This window comes from Diorhabda sublineata, chromosome 5 (assembly GCF_026230105.1).
Source record: "Diorhabda sublineata isolate icDioSubl1.1 chromosome 5, icDioSubl1.1, whole genome shotgun sequence".
Taxonomy (NCBI): Eukaryota; Metazoa; Arthropoda; class Insecta; order Coleoptera; family Chrysomelidae; genus Diorhabda; species Diorhabda sublineata.
The window spans coordinates 9,767,375-9,792,098 of NC_079478.1; the positions used below are offsets into that span (position 1 = coordinate 9,767,375).

The 24,724-nt window shown below is 32.1% G+C and overlaps 1 protein-coding gene across 1 annotated transcript in view; it reads right to left on the reverse strand.

Moving 5' to 3' along the window:
- The window catches only part of LOC130443822 (calpain-C), a 41,822-nt gene that overhangs the window by 4,896 nt on the left and 12,202 nt on the right, over positions 1–24,724 (reverse strand). The window contains exons 2-7 of the mRNA XM_056778682.1: positions 7,379–7,519; positions 4,113–4,182; positions 2,984–3,236; positions 1,344–1,706; positions 1,072–1,289; positions 774–1,011 (exon numbers count right to left, since the gene is read on the reverse strand). Coding sequence (XP_056634660.1) covers positions 774–1,011; positions 1,072–1,289; positions 1,344–1,706; positions 2,984–3,236; positions 4,113–4,182; positions 7,379–7,516 — 1,280 coding nt within the window. The 5' untranslated portion in view covers positions 7,517–7,519. The remainder of the gene's footprint in view (positions 1–773; positions 1,012–1,071; positions 1,290–1,343; positions 1,707–2,983; positions 3,237–4,112; positions 4,183–7,378; positions 7,520–24,724) is intronic.

Consider the following 24,724-nt stretch of genomic DNA (forward strand, 5'->3'; position numbering starts at 1 on the left):
CTAAATAGGCATTATCACTAACCCAAATCCAAAACAGAATGAAGTCTAGTGACTTTGACTACCCCAGAAGACATTAAATTAGTAGAAGAAGAAGACTAGAAACAGAACAAAGTGCAGCACAGATAGGCATTATAAAAATAAGTATTCTGAGAATCCTACATCAACATTTGAATATGACAAAAATTAGTGCGAGGTGGGTGCACTCATCGCAGTGCAAAAGCAGCGTCCAGAATATTGTGAGCGACTTTAAGAATTTTCAAAGAGGACCAAGAAAGTTTAATGATTATGATTTTTTACTATGATCCAAAATCCAATAGAGAATCCATGGAGTGAAATCTGAAAGGAGACCCCGTACGAAAAAATGGAAAGGTCACGAAAAGCACAAAAATGTGATGGCTATAATATTTTGGAATTGCGAGGATCTTCTTTTGATTGATTTCAAGAAATCAAATACAACCGTAAACGCGGTATATTACTTTAGCTTACTAAGAAGTTACGTCAAATAATTATTGAAAAAAGTTGCGGCAAAAGCAGTCGAGGTGTGCGCTTGCTTCATGACAATGCTCCAGTCAATACTACTTCTGGTTAAAAAGTAAAATATTCATCAACGACAATAAAATTGAACAGGTGAACATTTTGATCCTAAAGATGCATCATATTTTTTAGTGGCTTAGAAGCTTTAGTCAGACGTTTTGAAAAAAGTGTGTGGAAATAACCTTTCTTTCTATGTTAGGCTAAGAACTCATGGATCGCACGTTTGAAATAATCTGTACCTGTGACTGACTTGTCTACTATTGGTATACTGGGAATTGAACATAGATTTATTTTTCTTGAAAAAGTTTTTTCCTATCGTTTCGTTGGTATTTTTCGATAGAAGATACGAGGTGAAGCCGATAACTTTTGGTTCCATTATACTATGTTGATTGAGAGAGACTATAACTTCTTCCATTTCACTAAGTAAAAGATGTAACTGTGGATTGATATGGAATGTATCTGGATTATTTCTACAACCTACAAATTAAATAATATAATTAATCAGGTTAAATTTGATTTGTAATATAGTATACCGACCTCCAGCTGATACTCCTTTTTGCCAATATCCTTGGTATAATCTCATCTGCCAGGTATTTTTATTGTGTAAACTAGGCTCATCTCGACTTGTATCGCTATCTAAATGAACTACTTCTAAATGTGTAAAGGTTTTAATGAATTGGGAGAAAGGTAACCAAAATTCTCCATCTTGAAGTTTTCCTTCTATCCTATCCAATTCTTGTGGGGATATATCTGACCTAGTAAATTAAATATTCATGTTTATTTTTGTTAATATTAACTTTCTAACATACCATTCTGGTGAATCTACAAGAACGGAGGATGTATACTCAGGCGATTGCCCTAGAGGGTTCTTCAATTTCAACAATTGAATGCCTTCTCCATTAAATGTTTCAGTCCGTTCTATAGATTGTATCCTATAATTTATACCTATTTGTACTCCATTAGATAATTTTTCCGAATTTTGTGATCTAACCTGATTGGTAGCTTGAATCGTACAAGTGACTATTGAGGTCATATCTAAAAGTTTGTATAAGAGTCTTGCGCATGAAGTAGTGTCTTGTCGTACCGGAATGCTTTCTGTCAATCCACCAGTCAAATCCGCTAAGCCGTCTAATAAAGATCCATATTTCAGAGCTTCATAGGAGCCATGTAATCTGTAATAATCGATAACTTAGCAATGGTGTTAAACAGTATACAATTATTGGGTAAAGCACTATATAAACGAAAAGATGCAGAATGCAGAATTATGGTGATAAACTTTATTGCCAAATATCGATATAACTGTAGGTTTCGAAAGGTTATTTACCAATATATCTCCAGACTGGACATGTAAAACTTATTTACAATAATTATAGGATTTTCCGGTAATCCTCTTTTATTCAATGAAACACCTTATTCTACTTCAAATACGAATTTCTCATAACTTGCCCAAAAACCGTGCAATTTATATAATTTTTTCTTTAAGATATAAGTATCCGAGAAAGGAGACACACTTAAAGTGTTATTGTAAATCTGTTAATTTGTTAATATTTTTCAAATTTAACAAGATACTTCAAACAAGCAAGACAGTAGTTAGGGATGCATTTTTTACATCCAACTACACCAAGAATTGGCTGCGACTGATTTTAAGAGAAGCGTAACTTTTGGAATAGGCACATTAAAATGCGTTTTCGATTTTGGTCTGTTCAGAATAGAAACAACGTTCACTTTTATGTTACAACAAATTTATATCACATAATTAAGAGTAAAATTAGGTGATCCTTAAATATTTGGAGTGGTATTTTTATAAACAAACCTTTTCTTTTTATATATGCTTTCCTAAAATTTTGGAGGAAATCAGAACTACCGAATAAGAGCCCAGGTTTGAAACACTCGAAAGGCGAGCTAAGGAGTGTTATTCATATATTGATTGGACACAGCACAGTGAATTACTACCTAAAGAACATTTGAGAAGCTCACGATAGCTCTGGAAACAGCCGAGCAACACTTCTATGAGTGCGAGGCTGTCCTTCGACAAATGTTACGGTACTTAAATACACTTTTCGAAAAATCACAATAGGTAATCTGTTGCTCCATGACTGGTAAACAATTCGGAGTACACGTTTTTCCAAAAAAAGTTGAAATACCTACAGAATTATCAAGTTTAGACTTAGACAATATGTATAATATCACAACTTTATATGTTGTAACAAGAAAGTGGAAAATATTTTGTATTTCTGTAAAAAAATCATAACTTTACGGTGATACAATGTTATGGGAGATTCTGTATCTTTGCAAATAACTTATAATGTATAGTTCAATGCTGGCTATTATATTTGTAAATAATTTTTTGATGTCACGTTTGATATAACAGAAAAAGGGTATAAAGAAAGAAATTGTATACGAATAACAAATATTACAATTATTTCTAATTAATTCACGTCAAACTTACTTGGCATAAGCTTTCTCCAATAATCCCGGCCAGAAATTATCGGAATGTGATTGCAGGAACGCCAATTTCCCTTGAACCGTTGGCAATCGGTCGTCGACTAGAACTTCGGTCCATTCTCCACACCACCAAAGACGAAATCTAAATACTCCACAGTACTGTTCTCCAAAAAAAGACTGATCTGCAGGTACTACTCGATAAAATAGACCTTTGTTTAGATACAAGATACCCAAACAAGAGACCAGCCACCTGTCGCCTGAAAAGTTTTTTAGATTTTAATTTTTATTAAATAATTTTTAAATTTATTGCTGATGTGATGGAAAAGTCTTACATATCAATCAGGAAAAGAAACAATGAGAAATATATATATATATATATATATATATATATATATATATATATATATATATATATATATAAGATGATGCGATAAAAAGGTCAAATATGTCATTTAAACAGAGTAATAATTCTAATTTCCTTCAAAGTAATGTTCTTGTACTCAACCAATAACAGGCAGTGTTTTTGTGAAATAGAAGTCGCATGGTACAAGTAAGGTGTAACTAGTGTTTTAAAATCAACTTGTAGTATGGTGTATTGTTAAGATGAGAAAGAATCCGTTTATCTTATCTAGCTCTAATCTATGAGTTCACAATCGGAGCAAATATTGTGCACAATCTTGATCCTGACCATACTGTTTATGCTATCAATATACCACATACTCACAATTAGACTAAATCTAACGCGCGATTCAATAACCAAGTCTTCGAAGACTGAAGATAAACTTTAATGACTGATATTTTTTGGACGAGGAAATCATCTGACGCTTTGCACCCAAACGACTTTCTCAAATAGTCAATCACTTTATTGAACGAATCCACTTTTTGCGTATTGTTTTGTGAGTTGTTCAAGATACATTTTTTACAAAATACAACTCTTAACACCCTCTCAATAGAGCGAATATATTATTAGACTAACAGGCCAGAATCTTAATAATTTTTTTATGAGATAAACTAATTGGAACAAAGTTAGAATTTTGAATTATTTTTCCAGTAAATCGTAAAAATTAAAATATGTGAACAGATTTGTTTCAATTCCCATGTACCTTACACTGTTTCACTAAGTTTATACGTACCCATTTTACCAGGACTGATATCAAAGTTAGCTGGAGCATCTTGGATAAAGTTAGGTCTGTTACATAATTCCTAAAATTGAAAAAAAAAATAACTTCTTACACACACACAGAAACATCGCATTACAAAAAAATCGAACTATAATTGAATATTTAAATTTTTGATATGTAATCAAAATTATTATTTGATTTTATTATAAAATATCCCTAGAAATTAGAAAATAATTTCTTAGATCATACGGCGCGAGGAGTAAGGAAATAGGAAACAATATAGTTGTTATGCCTCTGCAGTTTAAAGTCATCAGATCTCAAAGGCTGATTTAGACGCGATATACTATAAAGTAGTGTTTCCCAACCTGTGGTCCGCGGACCCCTGGGGGTCATCTCTGGACCATACATAAATGGTAATTTCTCGTATTTCTCGCTACGCTTAGTTAGCATGGGGAACGTGCGCCAACGTGCGGTAAGCGAGACTAAATGAATTAAAATGATGTGTATGAGTGAAATAAGGGCCGTGACTCTTCCCCCCGTACCGCACTGCTCGCAAACTAGTGCAATCATTTTGTGTTGCGTTCCGTTCGAGATTAGAATAATTAAATTACATTGTTCAAGTTATTGTGACCTGTGATACTGAAACGATGGTTAAAACCATATGACTCCGCTTTGGACGAAGCAAATGAAAAACCCTCGACTGCAAAGGTTAAACGTCGTAAGTTTTGCGACGAATATTTAACTTTCGATATCACAAGTACCAATTTAAACAGGAAAACAGACCTCAGTGCGTCATATTCTAGTTTTGTCGAATGAGTCGATGAAATCGACCAAACTCCGACGTCATTTAGAAACAAAACATCAAGAATATCGTGAGAAATCAAAAGCCTTTTTCATAGTTAAAGCCTCGCTATGAGAACAGCAAAAATAATGATAAAGACTGCTACTGGGACCAATAACGAGTGCTGTATTTGTGTCCTACTAAGAATAATTGCTAATTCTAATAATTGCGCTAAAATTATGGTTTCTGCTATGTTAGGTGTGTGCTTCAAAATAATTGGACATTATAAAACAACACAGTGAAGAGAAGAGAATTGATGAAATGTCTGGAAATGTTAAAGAGCAGCTGATTTTAAGCGTTAAAGCGAGCAGATTTTATGCTTCGGAATTAGATGAGAGCACAGATATTAGCAATGATGCAAATTTTACGAGGATTTTTTATTTTGTTTACCTCTGCCTTTGTACACTTTAGATGATGTAATATTTGAAGTGTTTAACAACTTTATATCCACTCATGAAATTATATGGGACAAATGTGTGCCAATTAGCACCGACGGTGCTCGGGCTATGACCGGGACACTAATAGGGCTTTAGGCACGCTTGAAAAAGATGAATCCAGCTATTATCTGGCATCATTGCTGCATTCATAGGGGGGGGGGGGGTATTAGCAGCTAAAAATATGCCAGAAAAATTAAACATAGTGTTGGATGACATAATGTGGTGAATTTTATTAAAGCTAGGCCTTTAAATTCCCGTATTTTTGGTATCATTTGTGAAGAAATGGGAAGCATTCACAAGCAGTAGTTATTGCATGCGGAAGGTTGTCTCGTGGCAAAGTTGTGTCGCGTGTTTTCGAGCTGAGAGATGAGATCAAAATGTTCTTTTTGAAGAATTCCGCACACGGCGTCAACAAACGTGTTGATCACTTCAATGACTTTGGATGGCTTACAATGGCAGCATAGTTAGCTGATATATTTAGTGCTCTTAACGAGCTGAACTTAGGTCTACGAGGGAGAGATAACAACATCTTCCAAGTCGATGATAAAATTGAAACAATGCTAAAGAAGCTTGACCTTTGGATAAATCGTACAATTAAAAAAAATACAATCACTTTTCGACACTGTCAGCGTTTTTGGAATCCTCTGGTGAAGCAATATTGCCAACACAAGAACAAGATGAAATGGTTACACACCTCCGCGTTTTGAGATCTTCGTTTCGGGATTATTTTCCAGTCCCCGACAAAAATAAAAATTGAATATCAGACCCTTTCAAAACGGATGTAGAAGGAAACTAATTAATAGAAATATCCTGTGATTCAGCATTGAGATGCAATTTCAAAAAATCTTCAATATCAAGAGTTTGGGTAAATCTAAAGACAGATTATAAGGAGATATCGGACGAAGCACTGAAACATTTACTGCTTTTTTCAACAACATACCTATGTGAAAAGGCATTCTCTACTCTTGTATATACAAAAAACAAATACAGAAACAAATTACAGGTGGAATCTGCAACACCAACCTTCACATTAAATTTTTTTCATATTTTTTATAATAAAGAGTATAAAGTATCTATTTTGTATCTGTAATAACTGCTTGATTTTCTAGGGGTTTGTGGCTGAAAAAGGTTGAGAAACGCTGCTATAAAGGTTAATTTCAATACAATTAATCATCAAAGGTTTTTGCTTCTTTACGTTTTTTATACGATTACATTTATGTTGCGCCGACTCTGACTATGTGCATAATAATAAACCTATTGGAAATGCCTCTCACAGCCTAACTTCGAGGAACATGCTTAACTCATTGACTCGTATTTAGTCAAGGTATACTTGTTAAGTATACATTGAAGTGGAATAATATAACGCCCCATATTTAAAAAAGTTATTCAGCCACATTACAAGACGTTTAACATATTGCTAATTCACCTTGACACCGGTTAGTCAACATTTTTGTAAATTCATGCAAGATACTTCCGCATTCTCATTCATACACCCAATTTACAGGGTGTAATATGAAGTTTTATTTATTTTGGTATATTTATATAACTTGACAGAATAACTATTGAGTGATACGGTATATTTTCGTAGAACTGTAATTATCTTTTTAATGTGAATTTCAATGCGTATTCAGAATAAACAATCGCTCATGTTATTTGTAGTTCTTTTAAAAAGTATGTCAGTTATTTGAATGAATAGATAAACATCAAGTGTAGTCTTTTTCAATGTTTTCATATACCCAGAAAACGATTTTACCTTTTCTTCTATTTAATTTGGTAGTAGTATCGTATTCTTCATAATATAGATTGATACACATTAATTTATAGATTTATTCAAATTGAGAAAGACTCGGAAAGATAAATCCCGAAATTTCCTCGTTAAAAGGCCGTGGACGTTGCAGGCGAAAGTTTTAGATTCTCCTGAATTTATTTCTGTCGTTTTGACACTGCAACGACATTTAAGATACACGAGGTACACTCGTATATATTTCCAAAGTGCTTACCTTAGGTCTTTTCCAAGTAAATTGAAAAGGTGGTGTTTGATGATAAAATACAGATGATTGGGATGCGGGAAAATCAGGATCTTCCCATAGTTCACCGCGTTTTAAACAGGCTCTTCGTATTCGGTCGTATTCACTCATACCCTACAAATATAAAAAAAAACATTAATTTAGTTATTAACTTAGAAAAACAAAGGTAACAACAAAATTTTTTTTATTGCGAACTCCTGTCCAATGGTATAGGTTTCTTATAAAAATTTGTGATAACGAAAAAGGTGGAATAAATTGGGACATGAATGAATTAACAACAGAATGTGATTTGAAAAATTGTAACTAAAATTAACTGCTGACTTATACGATCCTTGTCTGAGCTGGCGCAAAACATGATATTTGTTAATTACATCCAAAGAAAATTAATTTTATCCACAAATAACAAAACCGACGAAGATATTATTGGAGTGTTTCCATGTAGAAATGGTCTAAGTTGAACGGTCTGTTTATCGGCTTTAATACAGTAAAGGTTGTAAAAAGTACAAATAAAAAATATTTGACGTTGCTAAGAAGTCGATCTCAATTCGTTTTCGATGCATTGATGTTATTGTTAATTAGTCATATTGAAAATGGTATGCCATTTGGCTTGTTACGTTTTCTTCTTCTTTCCATGCCTTCTCCTAACGGAGTTTGGCGACCACTACTTTAAATGCTTCTCTATATTTTGCTATGTGAAACAATTCTGGCACACTCATATTCGTCCAGTCTCTCACATTCCTTAGCCACGACTTCTTCTTTCTCCCGACACCCCGTCTACCATTTACCCTGCCTTGCATAATTGTTTGCAGAAGAGTATTATTGTCTCCTCTGAGTATGTGACCTAAGTACACTGTTTTCCTTTGTTTTATGGTCCTTATCAGTGATATTTCTCTGCCTATTCTGGTTAGCACTTCTGCATTTATTGTTCTTGCAGTCCATGGGATCTTTAGCACGTTACGTTTTACTTCAACCATTTTGAATATTTCTTTGTTTACGTATTGTGGCACAGTATTCACTCCTGAATTATTTATTCTAACATTAGAGTTTTTGAAGAAATTATTTTCTTACAGACGTCCGTCCCACTTCGTTCGAGAAATCCAATAAAACCTCGCAATGTTTTCGAATTCGGGTAGTAATTATTTGCCATCCCTCACGTCCCCAACAATAATCACTACTTTAGGTCATGCGATCCTACCAACGCGAGCCTTGCCTGTCCATTCCTGTACCTCGGAATGTCTTCTTCCTCAACCTATTTACACTTTAAATCAAAGTTAATTTTAGTATATTTTTGGTGATTTTATTCTTTATATTCGCTGGTAAGTTTTTCTTTCCTTTTTTTATTATGCACACAAAAATTCCAGTTATCTTTGTTTCCTTTTTTTTAGATATCTATCATGTGATTTAAAACAGCACACTTCATGATTTCGTTGTTTATGGTAGCGGGTAATTATTCTTTGCCATCCTTCTCGTCCCCAGCAAGAATTACTAGTTCAGGTTATGCGATCCTACCAACGCGGGCCTTGAATATCCCTCCAACCCAGTACCAGAAAAATTAATTTCTTCAAAAATTAACAAAAACAAATGTTAGAATAAATAAATCCGAAGTGACTACTGTGCCATAATACGTAAGCAAAGGAATATTGAAAATGTTGGAAGATAAACATAATAAACCAAATTGCACAGAACGGCCAAAGAGATGGGTTTCAAGGCTTATTTTGTTTTTTTTGTTAGTCTTTTAAATCAGTATTTCCAATGCAAAAGAGAAACCGTTACTAACAAAACTCAAAAAAAAGAAGCAAAAGAGCACATATTTTGGTCTCTGAACAATTTTTTTAATAGTTTTAAATTGAAATTTCAATACGTTCTACTAATTATTTTTTTAAGTATTTTTAAAGTTGTTACAAATATGATTATAAAATAAGGGAATTAGTTCAGCTTTCCAAAAGCAACGTCACTTACTTATAGAAATTTCTCAATTTAAAGGCAATAGTGTCCATTTTAAATTATCGAATTAAATCGACGATAAATATTGACTAATTATCTGTTATATAAACAGTCAGTTGGTGCATGTAGATACTTTTCCGATCTGATTTTATTCCGCAATTAAATTTCATATGAATTAATCGGACCTGCTATATTATAAACAATTCATTTGCATGTATAATTGATACTAATATAGTGAGAAATAATCACAAAAGATGAAAAAATATAACTGGTAAATATTACGCAGCAAATAAATGTTCACAGGATGGTGGAAGTAGGGCAGAAACGAATCTAATGTTTTTTCTCAATTTGTGACGTTTCGACATTGTTGTTGTGCTTCATGAACATTTACCATGCGTTTCTTGTAACCGTATTTGAAGAGAACAAATAGGTCGTAAAACATGAAAATTAGTCATATGATTAGTATCTACAATGTTAATCCCAATGTAGATTCTTGAAACTGAAAAAGCGATCTCACTTCAAAATCAATAAAATATCGAAATGGGTTGGCATGTTAAGCATTATAAAAAAATACTCATCATTTATAAAACATTTTTCAATTAATTTTTTTACTAAATAACATAAGGTCAAGATTGTCTTTTATAAATAATATATTCGCTTTGTAGCAGCGTTTGTGAATGATTTATAAACCAGTAGTATAATGGGAAACTGTTCACTTAAGCACAACATATTTAAAAACACATTTCTAGATTTTATTATCGAAAAAAAAATTAACAATAAAAAACTGTTAACTAATAAACTTTATATTTTCTTGATCTGTAGTGAACTTAAATTGGAAATGTTCTCTCTACAGACTGGAATTCATAAAGAAAGATTATGTTTCTGGATGTTGGCAGAAGGTTTATTGGTACGATTATTTTTATACACCACTCCTTTCGACACCAATTAAAGAGAGTAAAGAAATTGTTTGGAACCACTGATTATTTAAGTGACAATATTCATTTCTTACTCAAACCTTGGTCTGATGAAAAATACTGTGAATGAATGGTTACTTACGCTGTATTCATTTCAACTATTATCATTCATCCTCTCATGTGTTGAAAAAAGTAGTGACATAAGTTTGAACCAGCACCGGCTTGGCAGTAGCTTTAGCGACATCGTACCAACAGTTTTGTTTTAAGTTGATTGAAGGGTTCACAAAAGCTCGAGAGAGGTTGAAATCTGTATCTATTCATTGTTATAATATAATAACTTTGAAGACTGCTTACAAGCAATTTATAAGTGGAAACAAGACATTTAAGGGCGTGAAACATACAAAAAAGCAAAGCCGATTCGTTCAAACATGCAATTGATTATTTGATATATTAATAAAGATCTCCAAATCTCGTACGACCAAGAAAGGAAATGTACTACAAGAAAAATTTTCTGACACAATTTTCGACATTAAAAGGGCTATGACTTAGTAGATTAAAGCAGTATTGGGATGAGTCTTCAAAAAATACATTCAGTCATGAATTTGATGTAGTATTGCTAGCCAAGAGTACTGATTTCAAGAAGAATAATTTAAATTTCATTCTATTCTCTATACTTTTATTTTACTAAATGAATTCGCCGTATTTTTTTATCAAAACTCGTACTCATAGCTAGTAATAAAAAATAAACGGGTAAAATAATAATAAAAGCAAGAATATTAATCAATATTAAAAATGCGAGTAATCAGTCTCAAGTACAAGTCACTGTTGGGTATTTACAGGGCTGGATAAATAATTCTGATAACCATCACTTCTTTATTTGCCATGAGTATATTATTATTTTATTTATTTTTTTCAGCATAAGGTATCATCAGTAGGCTGTAGCAGTGTTTGGTAAGAATTCATCCACACATTTAACATAGCCTCTTCATTTTATTCTATATTAAGCAAACGTTGAGAAGAAGATTCTTTAGCAAGCTATGTGAACTAAAAGACAACTCAATTAATATAATAAAGCCAATCGGTGCAGAAGCAGAGACATCAGCACAACTGCTGGGAACATGTTTTATTTGTATGGTATCCCAGGTAAAATATTTTGCGCAAAGCTATCGTTCTTACGTAAGGCGCTTACTTGAAGTATAAATTAAGCTTTGAATATTGGCAGTTCACCAAACCATTTGAAAGTGAAATGTCCACGTGTCTCAGATTTCTTCATTTTCTTATAGTTTCATATTTATTCCCCATAGGAGCTGTTTATATTCTTATCAACATCGTCCACTGAGTTTATATTTAATGCTAAGAAAATCTTCAATAAATCGACTTCCGTGTTATTATAATACATGCTTTCCCCAGAATTCAATTAATTTTGAAGTCACAATAGAACTTAATTTGTGTGGTATCCTACTTTTGTCAGAGCAGATCGTCCACACTGCGTCGACAACTTGTAAAATATTCAGAAAAAATAAATTCTTTAATATTCACTAATTAAAGATAGAACTAGCAAAAGTCGATGAATTTAAAAAGAAACAAGACAATACCAATTATATTTACCATAATAAAAATGAGCAATACTGTGAACTGACAACAGAGGTTGCAAATTATATCGTTATATCGGTAATGGTACAAATAAGTCCTATTTATTGCTTTCCAAATCAAAACAGTGTAAACAAAACAAAATTTCTTCTCGTTAAGTTAATACAAATAATTTAGATCAGACACCCGCTTTGGATGCTCATTTTTATTCAAAATGCAGTTCTAAAAATCTTTAGACGCCAATTTTGAATAAAATTCTGCAATCAACATTTGACCTAAAATATCAACATAAAATCTGTAGCGTTGTTTTGACCATTGCTGACCTATCAACGGAAAGAACTCTTTCAAAGAGAGGAATTTGAAAAGCATTCTTAACTAGGTATTCATCGATTTTGAATATGCTATTTCTTAAATGGTAATAGACATGCCGCACGAGGTTGACCGGACCCGCAATCAAAAATTATGAATATGTCCGGCTACATGCCTACCTTAATGCCATTCAAATGAGAGAATGATTATTTTCTTGTAGTACGCAATAAAAACAATAAAAAACAATAAAATAAAGTTTGTATCCAACATTGTTCGAAATATTGGTAATCACAAATCTATTTAAACGAGAAATTGAATTGATAGGAGTCGTAGGCCATTTTGTTTTCACATAGGTAAACACCAGAAGAATACCTGCTTAATATCTAAAATTTATTTGGTACTTTCGCGCCATTGGTAAGTATGACGCAAACCCAGAGAAAATGGTTTCTTCTGTGATAGTAAAGAAGTTTGACATTTGACATAATATATTTTTTCTACGCCCATGTCTGTAAACGTCAAAAATCGCACTTTCAACATTCCTTGTAAATGACATTTACTAATAACATGCACGTAATGAGATCTCATAACATACACGTGCATCTTGAGAAGAAAACGTGAACTTCTTGGTTTAATTTAATTACAATCAAATTTTTATTTACGTAAGACTTTTAGCATTAGCGAGATATATTTAAATTTGAAAGATTGATGCCCCTAAATGTAGGCAGCACATTATGCAATTTCTTTAAAAATACGACACGTCTTCTTAAGTAGCATGCATGAATGGGCGTAGAAAAAGTATAGTGCGTTACACGAGTTGTAAGCCCATTACGCACTCGTGAAATTTATGAAATTTTTCACTTCGTGCGTAATGGGTTACTTACAACTCTTGTTAAGTACTTAATATTCTATTATTGAACAATAAAGGTACATTTTCTTTATATCAGAAGTACAATTATTGCATGCACAATTCTTGTGTTGAAATTATATTTCTTCCTGCTATCACAAATCCCGTTGATATACTTGATCCCAAATCTGGTGTTATTTCATCACTAAATACTTTATTAGCTATTTTTGTCCTGTGGGCTACCGATTCATCAACATACCCATCAGTGACGATTGATGACTTCCAACCACCATGTTTCTTTAGTGTCATCAAGTCTCCCCCATATTCAACCAAAAGTGTAGCAGAAGATCTTCGAAATGAATGATGAATGATGAAGAAAATTAGCTATTGCTTCGGGAATGTCGTAAAACTGGTTTTTACCCACAACCTAATTGAAACCTTTTCCATTTTGATATCACTAAAAGAATAATTGAAAAGACCTATAGTATTGATAATAATACTGATATCACCAATAAGAAGGAGTAAAACATACTTCAAAATCAAGTTAATAAAATCTCATAATTCTGCCACATACAAAAGATCTTAATAGTCCTGTAATTAGTTTCAATAGTCTTGTGTTAGATTTCATTTGTAACCATAGATGTCGAGTAAACCAGATTAGTAGCTCCTCTACCTTCATTGCTTTCTCTTATCGATAGTAAATACAAGAAATCAATGATGATCAAGTTTTTCGATTTCAATATAGTGTTTATTTCATTAATGTTTTCATTCGAGGTACTGTGATTAGATTTTATCATTTCATAAAACCATTATTTTTTATTGTTTTCTATTGAAACTTCTCCGATATTTCATGTTTTCAAGTATAAATATTTATAATCTTGTGAACCTCTAAAGCAATGGAACATTATTTAATATTGGTTATTGTATTATATAATGCACTTGTGGAAGATCATCCGGAACCATAACATAAAGAGATTGTAGTTTTGATAAAGCTACAGAAAAAATAGAGAACATCTTCATTGTTCGTTCTTCAACGGAGTCCAAAGTAGCTAACAGTAGAATTAATGTTTCAAATCAGCGAATAAACATTCATTGCACGTCTATAGATTATCCTTTGAATCCTGATGATGACTTTTTCATATTTAATAATTCTATGTTTGTACTTTTATTACCACATCCGTCCGTTTGTCTGAGATGATTGTTAATTTTATAATTATTGTGAATATAGAATGTCTCAAGAAGTTTCATACATTAAAGTAGTCTCTGGTCAAGTGGAATAAGAGTTAAGATTATTATAATTTGCGTAGGTGGAGAGAAAGTCCATTGAAATATTTACATTGAATTTTCGATGCTTTTTTTATATACTGTACTTAAAAAAAATGATAGTTCGATAAATCTAAAACGTGCATAAAACGTCTATAACATAACCCAACCTTTCCTTTGAAATTAACGTTGCTAGATTTAAAGTGTGATGGCTAAAAATATTTCTGAAATAAATAAAATGAATCTGGAGATGAAAACTAGGCGATGCTATTTTTCAATTATTAAGTTACCTAAATCCTCTCTTTTATCGAGAAAGTTAAAACTCAAAATTCATATAAAACGCTGATTAGACCAAGAACATGTATTATTTTCAAATGCAATGTTCTGAGAAAATATCATGTGGCCCAAAAAGGATAGAGAATTAGGAGTTATTTAAAGCATGATTCACTGAGAAAAAACATAGTTAAAGTTACAATTAAACAATACAAAAAATTGGATTTTTGGAGAAAATGAATGAAGAAAGAGCAATAAAGAATATCTATATAGTGGGAAAAAATTAGAAAAGACAGACTAGACTTGCCAAAAAAAGGTGGTAGAACAAAACCCAACATAAATGAAAGTTAAAAATTCGAAAAACTGGGCGAAGGATGAAAAAATGAAACTGTGTAATAAAGGAAGCTAAGGTGCTCCATGGACTGTAGAGCCCAGAATTAATTAAAATATTTATATTGAACTTTCTATGTATTTCTTAACCATATACAAAGTAAAATTTAAGGTCCAATAAATCTGAAACGTGCGTGTTTATTATGTTCTTCATAACCCAACCCAAGTTCCTTTGGGATTTAAGTTTCTGGATTTGAAATGTTGTGAAGACCAAACATTTCTGAAATAAATACGGTAAATCTGGAGGTAGAAACTAGACTGGCTGCTCGGAATTGATGCTATTTTTCAATGATTAAGCTGCCCAAATCCCCTCTTCTAACGAGAAAGTTAAAACTTCTTCTTCTTCTTATTCATTTTAAGATCTCATGATCTTTTAGTTTTGCAGGTTCCTCTGTTTCAGTTCCTGGGAGGTGGATTGCCAGCTGTTCATCCATCTCTTAAGTCAGGGATGGGGATGACCATCTCCGGCCCGCAAAGCGTTCAAATCCGGCCCGCGACCATCAAACAAAAATCAAGTACAGCTTTCTCATTATCAGAAATTACATTGCCCAAGCCCAGAAAATAATGGCTATGTTTGGTACAAGCTATTTGTGTGGAGAAACGTTTTCAATAACGAAACTAAGAAAAAATTGTCTTCGAAATAGGCTTTCGGATCACCTCCTTTTCTCATTGTTAACAATTCAGCATCATAAATGGAACCGGCTTATGATGCATGCAGAATCAAAAACAGTTCCATATGTCACATGTTCCCACAAAGACCAGCGCTCCTCAACCTTTTACTTCGCAGCTAACTTGAGTTCAATTAATTGCAATTGAAAATGTTATTTCTTAATATTGCACAATAAATTAGTGTTATTGGCACGCGATTAAAAAAGTTTCCCCATCCCTGTCTTAGAAGGTCGTCCGGGTCCTCTTTTCCCTATTGCTTTCCTTTCAAGTATGATGCGTGGCAGTCTACTCTCTTCCATTTTTCTCACGTAGGCGTACCAGTATATTTTTCTTTGTCTCCCCCATCTTACGATGTATTGCACCCCACTCCCTGATATTAAGTTGAAACTAAATTCGTATAAAACACTAATTAGACCTATTGTCACTAATGCAGCTGAAAATTGTACACTCAAAAACATGTATTATTTTCGAAAGCAACATTCTGAGAAAAATATATGGACCAATAAAGGATGGAGAATTAGGAGCAATTTCAATTGAGAAAAAACATAGTTAAAGTTACAACTGAAAAAAGGTGGTAGAACAAATCCCAACATAAATGTAAGTTAAAAATTGGAAAAACTGGGCGAGGGATAAAGAAATGAAACTGTGTAATAAAGGAAGCTAAACTGCTCCATGGAATGTAGAGCCCAGAAGTAAGTAAAATATTTATATTAAACTTCCTCTGTATTTCTTTATAATATAGTGCGCATACAAAACAAAATTTAATGGTTCGGCACAAAATTTGTTCAAAAATAGGTTATAATAATACAATATCAAAAGATGGAAATATTGATTGAAATATATCTGCACCAGCTTCAACGTTCAACATAGTCGTCCGCAGTCAAAGAAATTACTAATCATCGACGGTACGACAAGAGACCGAATGCCAATAACCAATACGACCAAATAGTGAAGGGATAGAATAGGTTTACCTTCCTCTCCAAACCATCGGTCAAAAATTTGACACGAAGAAGCAAAATAGTGTCAATAAGCAAATTGTCTATCTTGACCATATGATTCCTCTAGCTTCTTCTGCCTAAACAATACACACGCGTATGAATATCAAAATCACTAACGTGTTGAAAATTTCGACATCTTCGAATTCGCAGCAAATTCTCTCTCTGGAACACGTGGATGAAATTACAATAACTAACAATATCTGAAATATTGGGGGATTATTTTGAAAAATATATTGTTATCATAACCTGCTATAAATGTGTATTAAAAAAAAATCATGCTCCATAAATTATTCCTTCCGATGTAACACTAATTTCAATATTATCAGCATGATAATGATCATTATATTTGGATTTAAGAAAAAAATGATTATTGAGACCGTGTTTTTTAGCAGATCTTTATAAGAAAAAGAATAATTCATCGACAATTTATGAGGTATAAACTTGTTTTTGTTTGTATTCACCTTCTTGAGAGTGGATCATTTTATTAGCATATCAACGAATTGTTAACATTTTTTAAATACCTGAATTGTGCCTTGATACTAGTTTATCCATGGATTTTATTGATTTTTTTACATTCTTATTCCTTCAACGTTATTTTTAAATCAAACTTTACGCGATAGTGGACAATTGTACCACCCACGCAGTTCTCGATAAACAGCTTATAAACGTTAAATTCAATACCATAATGGTTCCTTGAAGCATTTTGTAATAAGGAATACATTGTTTCTCTTCATATTTAAAAAAGTGTTCATTATTTTACGCCTTCATAGCATGACTCAAGAGACCTTTCAGCAATATATACAATTTAAGATACGATATTGGACTAGTGGGTAGAAGAAAAGTTTGTTAAACTCAATATGGCTATTTCCATTCCTATACACTCTGAGATTTACGTAGTGAACTCTTTAAATCGTAGCGGAAACAGTTTACCCGGTTTCTTGGAGATGTGATGGAATGAAAGAAGGAAAATAAGAAGAATAAGAGATAAAGGAAACAATATTAAAATGAACACAGAACAAGATATGGAATAATTTTTTAGAAGAAAAATTCAGTCATAGAAATAGAAACATGACAGAAGGAGATAAATTAGCCGATGAAGATGAATTATAAGACGATAACAGAACAAGAGAGGAAAAGAAAGAGAAAGAAGCAAAGGTAAATTAAAATGGGTTGTGCAAGTGACAAAATAGAAGCGAAAATGATAAAATATTTAGGGCAACATAGATCATAAATAAAATACCTAGAGAATAGGAAGAAAATTGGTTGATACTTTTACACAAAAATATATAAATGGAGATGACTTGGTGTGTGAAAACTACAGAGCTATATGATTATCCTCAGTTGGTTTAAAAATATATACGAGAATCAAAGACACGGACATAAGGATATCGATTTGTCGATTTCTTATCAGTATTCGATTCAATAGACAATATCAAAATATCATAGATAGACTCAATATCAAAATGAATATATCAAAATGTCGTAGAGAAGGTTTAATAGACGAAAGGAGATCGGGAAAGTTTAGATTGGAGATGGGGGTAAAGCAAGAAGACAGTCTTAGCTTTAGATTAGTCACGGATAGAATAATAAAAACAATCAAAGAGGGGAACTACAAACTACAGACAACAATTGGCTAAAGAAACCCTCAGACAATATAGTGGTATATACATACAAGAAAATGAAAGAAAAGAAACTGATAATGAAAAAACAACTAATAAATAAAGTGACAACATTTGAATACCTAGGAATTATTTTCACAAAAGAAGGAATTTTTTAAGTAAATCGGTATTGTTTCTCAAAATAGCTGGTGACTGGAATAGTAGTGCAAAATTAATTTTTTCATTTTAGTTTAACGTGGCATTACGGCGCTGATCAATGACACAGATACGAAAGATATAAAAATTATAGGGACTGTTCCAAAACTAATTTTTTTTTTGGAAACTTTGCAGCTTCAAGAAACTTCCAAGACAGGTAATGTTTCCTTGAAGTTAGGTTTCAGATTAAACTCATGGTATGCGGTATTGTCTAATCGGTGAGGATGTGCTTGAAGTACACAGGAACGTGACAATTTTGGTTGATAAGACAACTTTATGAAGGCATCGAATAACTCAGAAAATTCAAGGGGAGCTGAGAAGTAGATGGATTATTGTGTACTTTTACCAAGCTCTATTCGAGTCAAAAGTTACGTCAATTTTGACACATAGAAATATATTTGTAAGCCTACTATCACTTTATCAGTTATTTTTAGTGTATCATTCGTATGTCTGGTGTCATTAGAGAGATATCTAGTAGTGAATCGAATTTAAAAGATAGAACACATTTAAAATTAATGACAAATGCTACAGAAAATCTTCTCGTTTTCTTAAATTGTTTTTCCACATGAACAAAAATATTTTATTAGAATCAAGATATTTAAAATTCTTTTTGTCGATAGTATTGAGCATTGAAAAACATTTATTTGTCTGCTTTTAGTGAAAGTTTGACAAATGACATGAGAAATATGGCAGAAACTAATAATATCACCTGTAGCTGAAAAACCGCATTCGTAGATTTAGCATTGTTTCTTCGTGTGGAATACTTTTACTAGCTAGCCAATCAATTTATGTGTTTCTGTGGGCGACTGTGACAAGGAGTATTATTCATATCTATTACTAAATTAGAAGCTTCGTTAATGGACCGAAGCTATTAAGTGCTACCCATTTCGTTTTCTATTTGTTTGTATTAATTTATGAATTTAAGGAAAAAGAAAGTAACTTTCAGGATATGCATTTTGGAAAAATAATAGGAAGAGCAATAAAAATGTTCGCTCTGTTTATGAGAAAAAAACCTTTTTTGCCTTATATTTCAGGTTTAAAATTATCTATTTTGCATTTAAAAAACTATTTAGCTGCTTTAGATTAAATTAAAATGTGTCTGTAGGTTAAAAAAATTCTTATAACGTACAATGCAATATACAAATACCTCATTAAAATCGACAAACCTTGAAAAGGTCACGTTGAAGACACACACAGCCTCCGGATAAATTTTCTATCTCATCTAACCATTAATTATATGTGATCGAAAATTTGAGTGAAAATAAGAGAATTTATAATGTTGGGGTCACTGAAACGACTTAAAGAGGCTATGGTCGTATATGGAGGCCAATGCAGTTTCGGTTTTAGTCCCGTACCTAAATATGGACAATACGAGTTATTTTAGCAATCCTACGTTAAACTGTCACTGTTAATATGGTAAGGTGGACAGTTACATGAAAATTCAAACATTTAAATAAGTATACACGATGTTTCAAAATTATAAATTTAAAATTTTTAAAATAAATCTAACAATTTTCTAAACTCACGACTCGCTCAATGGTCTAACAGCATTGGTTTTATAGGGAAGATTATGATTCTACTGCTTACTCAAAAGTTCAGGAGTACTAAATTACGGAAAAGAAGTATTTGATCATCCCTTCCAAAAACAGGTGGATATCGTCCTAGAATAACTACTCAAGAGGTAACTTGATTATAAACTCTGTACTCTTAGACCATACTGTTAAATTATATCAGTGATTCGCAAAGTGGTACAGGCGCACCCCCAAGGGCACACGAGAAGTTCTACAATGAAATGTACTTGAATTTCCATAGTTTGATTATTTGACGTGTTGGTAATATGGCGTAAATGTATCAACTGAAACTAGTAATAAGTATTCTGAAAGTGGTTTACGAGGAAGAAAAGTGTGGGAAATTCTGCATTATATGGATTGCTACTTCTATCATTATCTCCGGCAGAAGTAAAATGGCTGAACATCTATTAGTATTAACATCAACCAGCGGCGATTGATTATTCTCTTTTTTAGGAAGAGGAATGCCGTATTTCAAAAATCGATTCCAATTTATGCATTCTTTTTTATTTTGCCTTTCAACTATCAAAATATAGAAGCATTCCTTTCTAATTTTTTCCTGAATTGGAAAGAATAGAAATAAGATAAAAATAGAAAAAAAAATAAAACAAAGCTTTCAGAATCTTTTGGAGTCATTTAAAGCATCCAATGGAATAAAGAATCATGACACTATGATATCAATATTGAAGAAAGCTGACCTTAAATAAATTCGAGGAATAAGCCTCTCAATAAAAGTTATTTTTAAAATATCATACGAGATAATATTGACAAAAATATCTATAAAATGGTGAGTCCTCAGAAAAAATAAATGGCATACTACCAGCAAAGTTATATTATGAATCGAATTAACGACAATCTTCATATATTGCAAAACTAATCCTGTTCAAAAGGATCAGATTGAATAACTAGACCAGAGATGCGAATGCTAAGTTGGAATTTTAGGAACTGTTGGTTATATTCACACTGATCACACTGTTTACACCAACACTCACCATAATTACACTGTCGGACGCGCGTTTCGATAACCAAGTTATCGTCTTCAGAGACTGAAAGTAAACTGTTTACAGTTACAGTTACTGTAAATAGTTTACAGTTAGTGTTAGTGTAGTGATAGTGTAAACAGTGTGTTCAGAGTTGTGAATACTAAGATTTACTGCACTGAAAGAGACTAGAGAAAACGTAGAAATTGAGAAACCACGTGGATGCCCGATGACAAACTACTATAAATACTAAATTTTAAAACTCAAAACAGAACATTAAAAATGTGATAAGAAAATCAAAATAAAAAAAGTTAACTTACAATTTCAATAATAAAAACAGTACTCAAAAAATATGATTTGTTAGTATAACCTAGTCCTTGTATATATCCATAATGTTCTAAGTTCTGGTGGGATCACGGTTATACTGTTGTTATAATTTTTTTCACATAACGCTTCTACTCTGCATTCATGATAATAAATACATGAAAATTAGGTCATAATGGCTCGTAATATAAATTATTCAACTCATCGCTGTCATTATTCTTTATAAAATAAATCGCGAACGAATTAACAGTTATATACTATACTGTATGTGGGTACGTACATTCTCAACAGTTTTTTAAATCTTACGTGATGAAAATGGGAACATATATCCAATCGAAAACTACCATAATTGGGGACAACAATTTGGTCGAAATTCGCATTTCAACTTTCAAATTGAACACAGATGAATTAAACTCAAACAGTAAGAAAATGGAAATAATAGTCTGAGATATAAATTTTTGTATGATGTGGATATTTATAGATACCTAAAAGTTGTATACACAGATTTCAAGAATAAGTTTTTCTCTTGATAATGAGAGTTTGTAAATTTCTATAGGTTCATAAAGAGAAGGTACAAATATAAAACAAAGTTTGGTGAATGGTTTATTTGAAGAGCTATAAAAAAATGTTATTCTGAAAAATTGTATCTGACGAAAATGAAAACTCAATCCATTTAATTCCTTTCTTCTTCGAATGTACCACATTCTTATTGCACAAATAGATTTGTCGGTTATTCAACTTTAATTTTTTGTTGAGAATTCCCTGTGTACAAAGTTTATAAAAACAGGATTATTTTGTTATACTTATTGTGAGACGTACATGATTCTAATATATACTATTTTTCAATATACAAAATTTCTTATAAATATTAGTTGTTTACTCTTTTTATTTATTAAAAATATTAATTGTCTTCTGAATTTAGGAATTACCGTCAATAAATTAAGAAGATGAATAATTTGAATAGTCTTCTAAATAAATGGTTATGTAACTCCAATTTTTGTTAATCATTTCCTAGAAATAATGACAAAACTATTTATTCCAAACAAAACAAATCACTTAATAATCTATAATGTTAAACTAAATGTTTACTGCTAACACGCATCAATGCAATGCTGTATCAAGTTTAAATGATTGACTAATTGTTCTCTGCAAATTAGCATTAATAGATCGAAAGCTCAGTCTTTCGTGCCCTCTCTAGTAGTCAGTTATAAACCTAGTTTTTTATAAAACTCTAAAATGAAAATTAACTTTTGTCAGTAGACCGATCTTGCTAATGAGTTGAGTACTTTTTCCAATTTATATGTTTAGAAACTTAATGTAACGTTTTTCCTATTTATTTACACTCCTTCTACTCGTTGGGTGAATTAATGAACACTGTCTCTAATGTTCTAATTTATTTACACACTATAACTTATAAATATCACTTGAATAATTTCTGCGATTACTTTTACTAACTCGTTTTTTTCACTACGACTATTTATTTAAAACTAAACTATCTGCGTTTACACAAATAATTTATATACCTACATAAAATTCTACAAAATCCTAGAACTTAAAGAAGCAAAAGAAATAAATGAATAGATCTTCCTAAAAATTATTAAAAAAAAATTCTAAAAGGAAACATTAAAGGCGCTTCCGCCATTTATAAAAAATGTAAAAGACGCCGCTGGAAAAGCGCCGAATGTTTCAAATTCCATAGTAGCTGGACATGGGCGGCCTAGGGAACCATTTTGAGAACTTATTCGTAACATTAAGAAAAAAAAATAATCTTTCAGAGGCATAATACTTCTTATCCAGCTGGCATGTGAAAAGATTTGAATAGATCGCACCAATTATTCTTTCGTTAAATCCTAACATACGAGGGTTGCTACTTAAGTTTTGAGCATTTTTTCCATTCCGATTGAGGTACCTCCAAAACATGTGATTTCAACGAAGAAATCATTGGGTGCCAAACAAGGACTGTACGGCGGATGACCCATCAATTCGATGTTTTGACTGTTCAAGAACGTTTGTGTTTAAACTGATGTGTGAGAATTCGCATTTTCGTGATGCAGTATAATTCGTCTTCGACCATTGATTTTCCTGATTGTTCTTAGCACTCCGGGCAAACGAATGTTTGTACCATTCAGAATTGACCTTCATATGTCACTCTAATGGAACGGTGGCGAACAATTTTTGTTGGATTTGTTTCGACTTGAAAAACAATACGAGTACAATCGATTTTTGTTTAGTTTCGGATTCATATGTATAGATCCATGATTCACCACTTTTCAGGATCTTATAAACGTCTTTTGAAGCACCTCTATTGAATTTTTTCAGCATTTCTTTGCACCAATTGACACGAGCTTTTTTTAAAGCGATTGTCAAATTATGCAATATTAATTGTATGCCCAGGTATGCTTCAATCTCACGGTATGCTTCATGACGATCTTGCAATATCAGTTTATGCATAGCATCCATGTTTTCTGGCACAACAAGCGATTCTGGACGATCTTCATGAAATTCATTCTATAGCGAAGTGCGACCACGATTGAAATCGAATTAAATTTTTTGACCAAGGTGTATGTTCCAAGTATCAACAACTCGAATAGCATTCGTCTGACAACTCGTTCTTAGTACGTTCACCATTAAAAATGTTAAACTTGACATATTGACATATTGACATATTCACATCAGTGAATATGTGATATCTCAAAACTTATGTACCAACCTTCGTATATTTACTTGAAATCGTCCTAAAGAATCGGAAAAACCACTTTTAGCTTCTGACCCGCCAATTAGGCGACTGTCTCCAGTTAAACACGCTGCTGTGTTTCTGGATACGATGTGATGTGATGATGAAAAATTGTTTCGATATATAGATGAGCCAATGGCGGTGCAAAAGGATCAGCTCTTGTACAATTCAAATTACCATATTTTAACGTTTGTAAGGATTTTTGTATAAAACGGAAAAGTTTATTAATAATTATTAAATATACCATCCAAACAAACTCAACGAAGCGAGTATTAGCAGCTAGTTATTAAATGTAAATAAACGTTCTATTTCGTAGAACATAAATAAAAAATTATGTAATCAAACTTAATCATTAATTTGTTACTTTCACTTATATTGAATCAGATTTTGAAATTTAAAATTTATCGATAAAAATTTTGGGATGGAATGACGAATAGATTCGATGAGAAATTGGAAGACTTATATATGAAACGTAGAATCGATCCTGAACATTGAAATATAAGGATATATTGAAAAATTCTTAGCTACTATAGAACCAAACAAAATTTCAATGTCAAAATATTTTATTACTCAACATATTCTTCTTTTAATTGGATACATTTATTACCTTCTCGTTGGAAGAAAGTTTAAGACTTTTTTTCAGTTGAGGAAAAAGATGATAGTCGGCCGGAGCCAAATATGGTAAATAAGAGAGGTGTTCTAGTA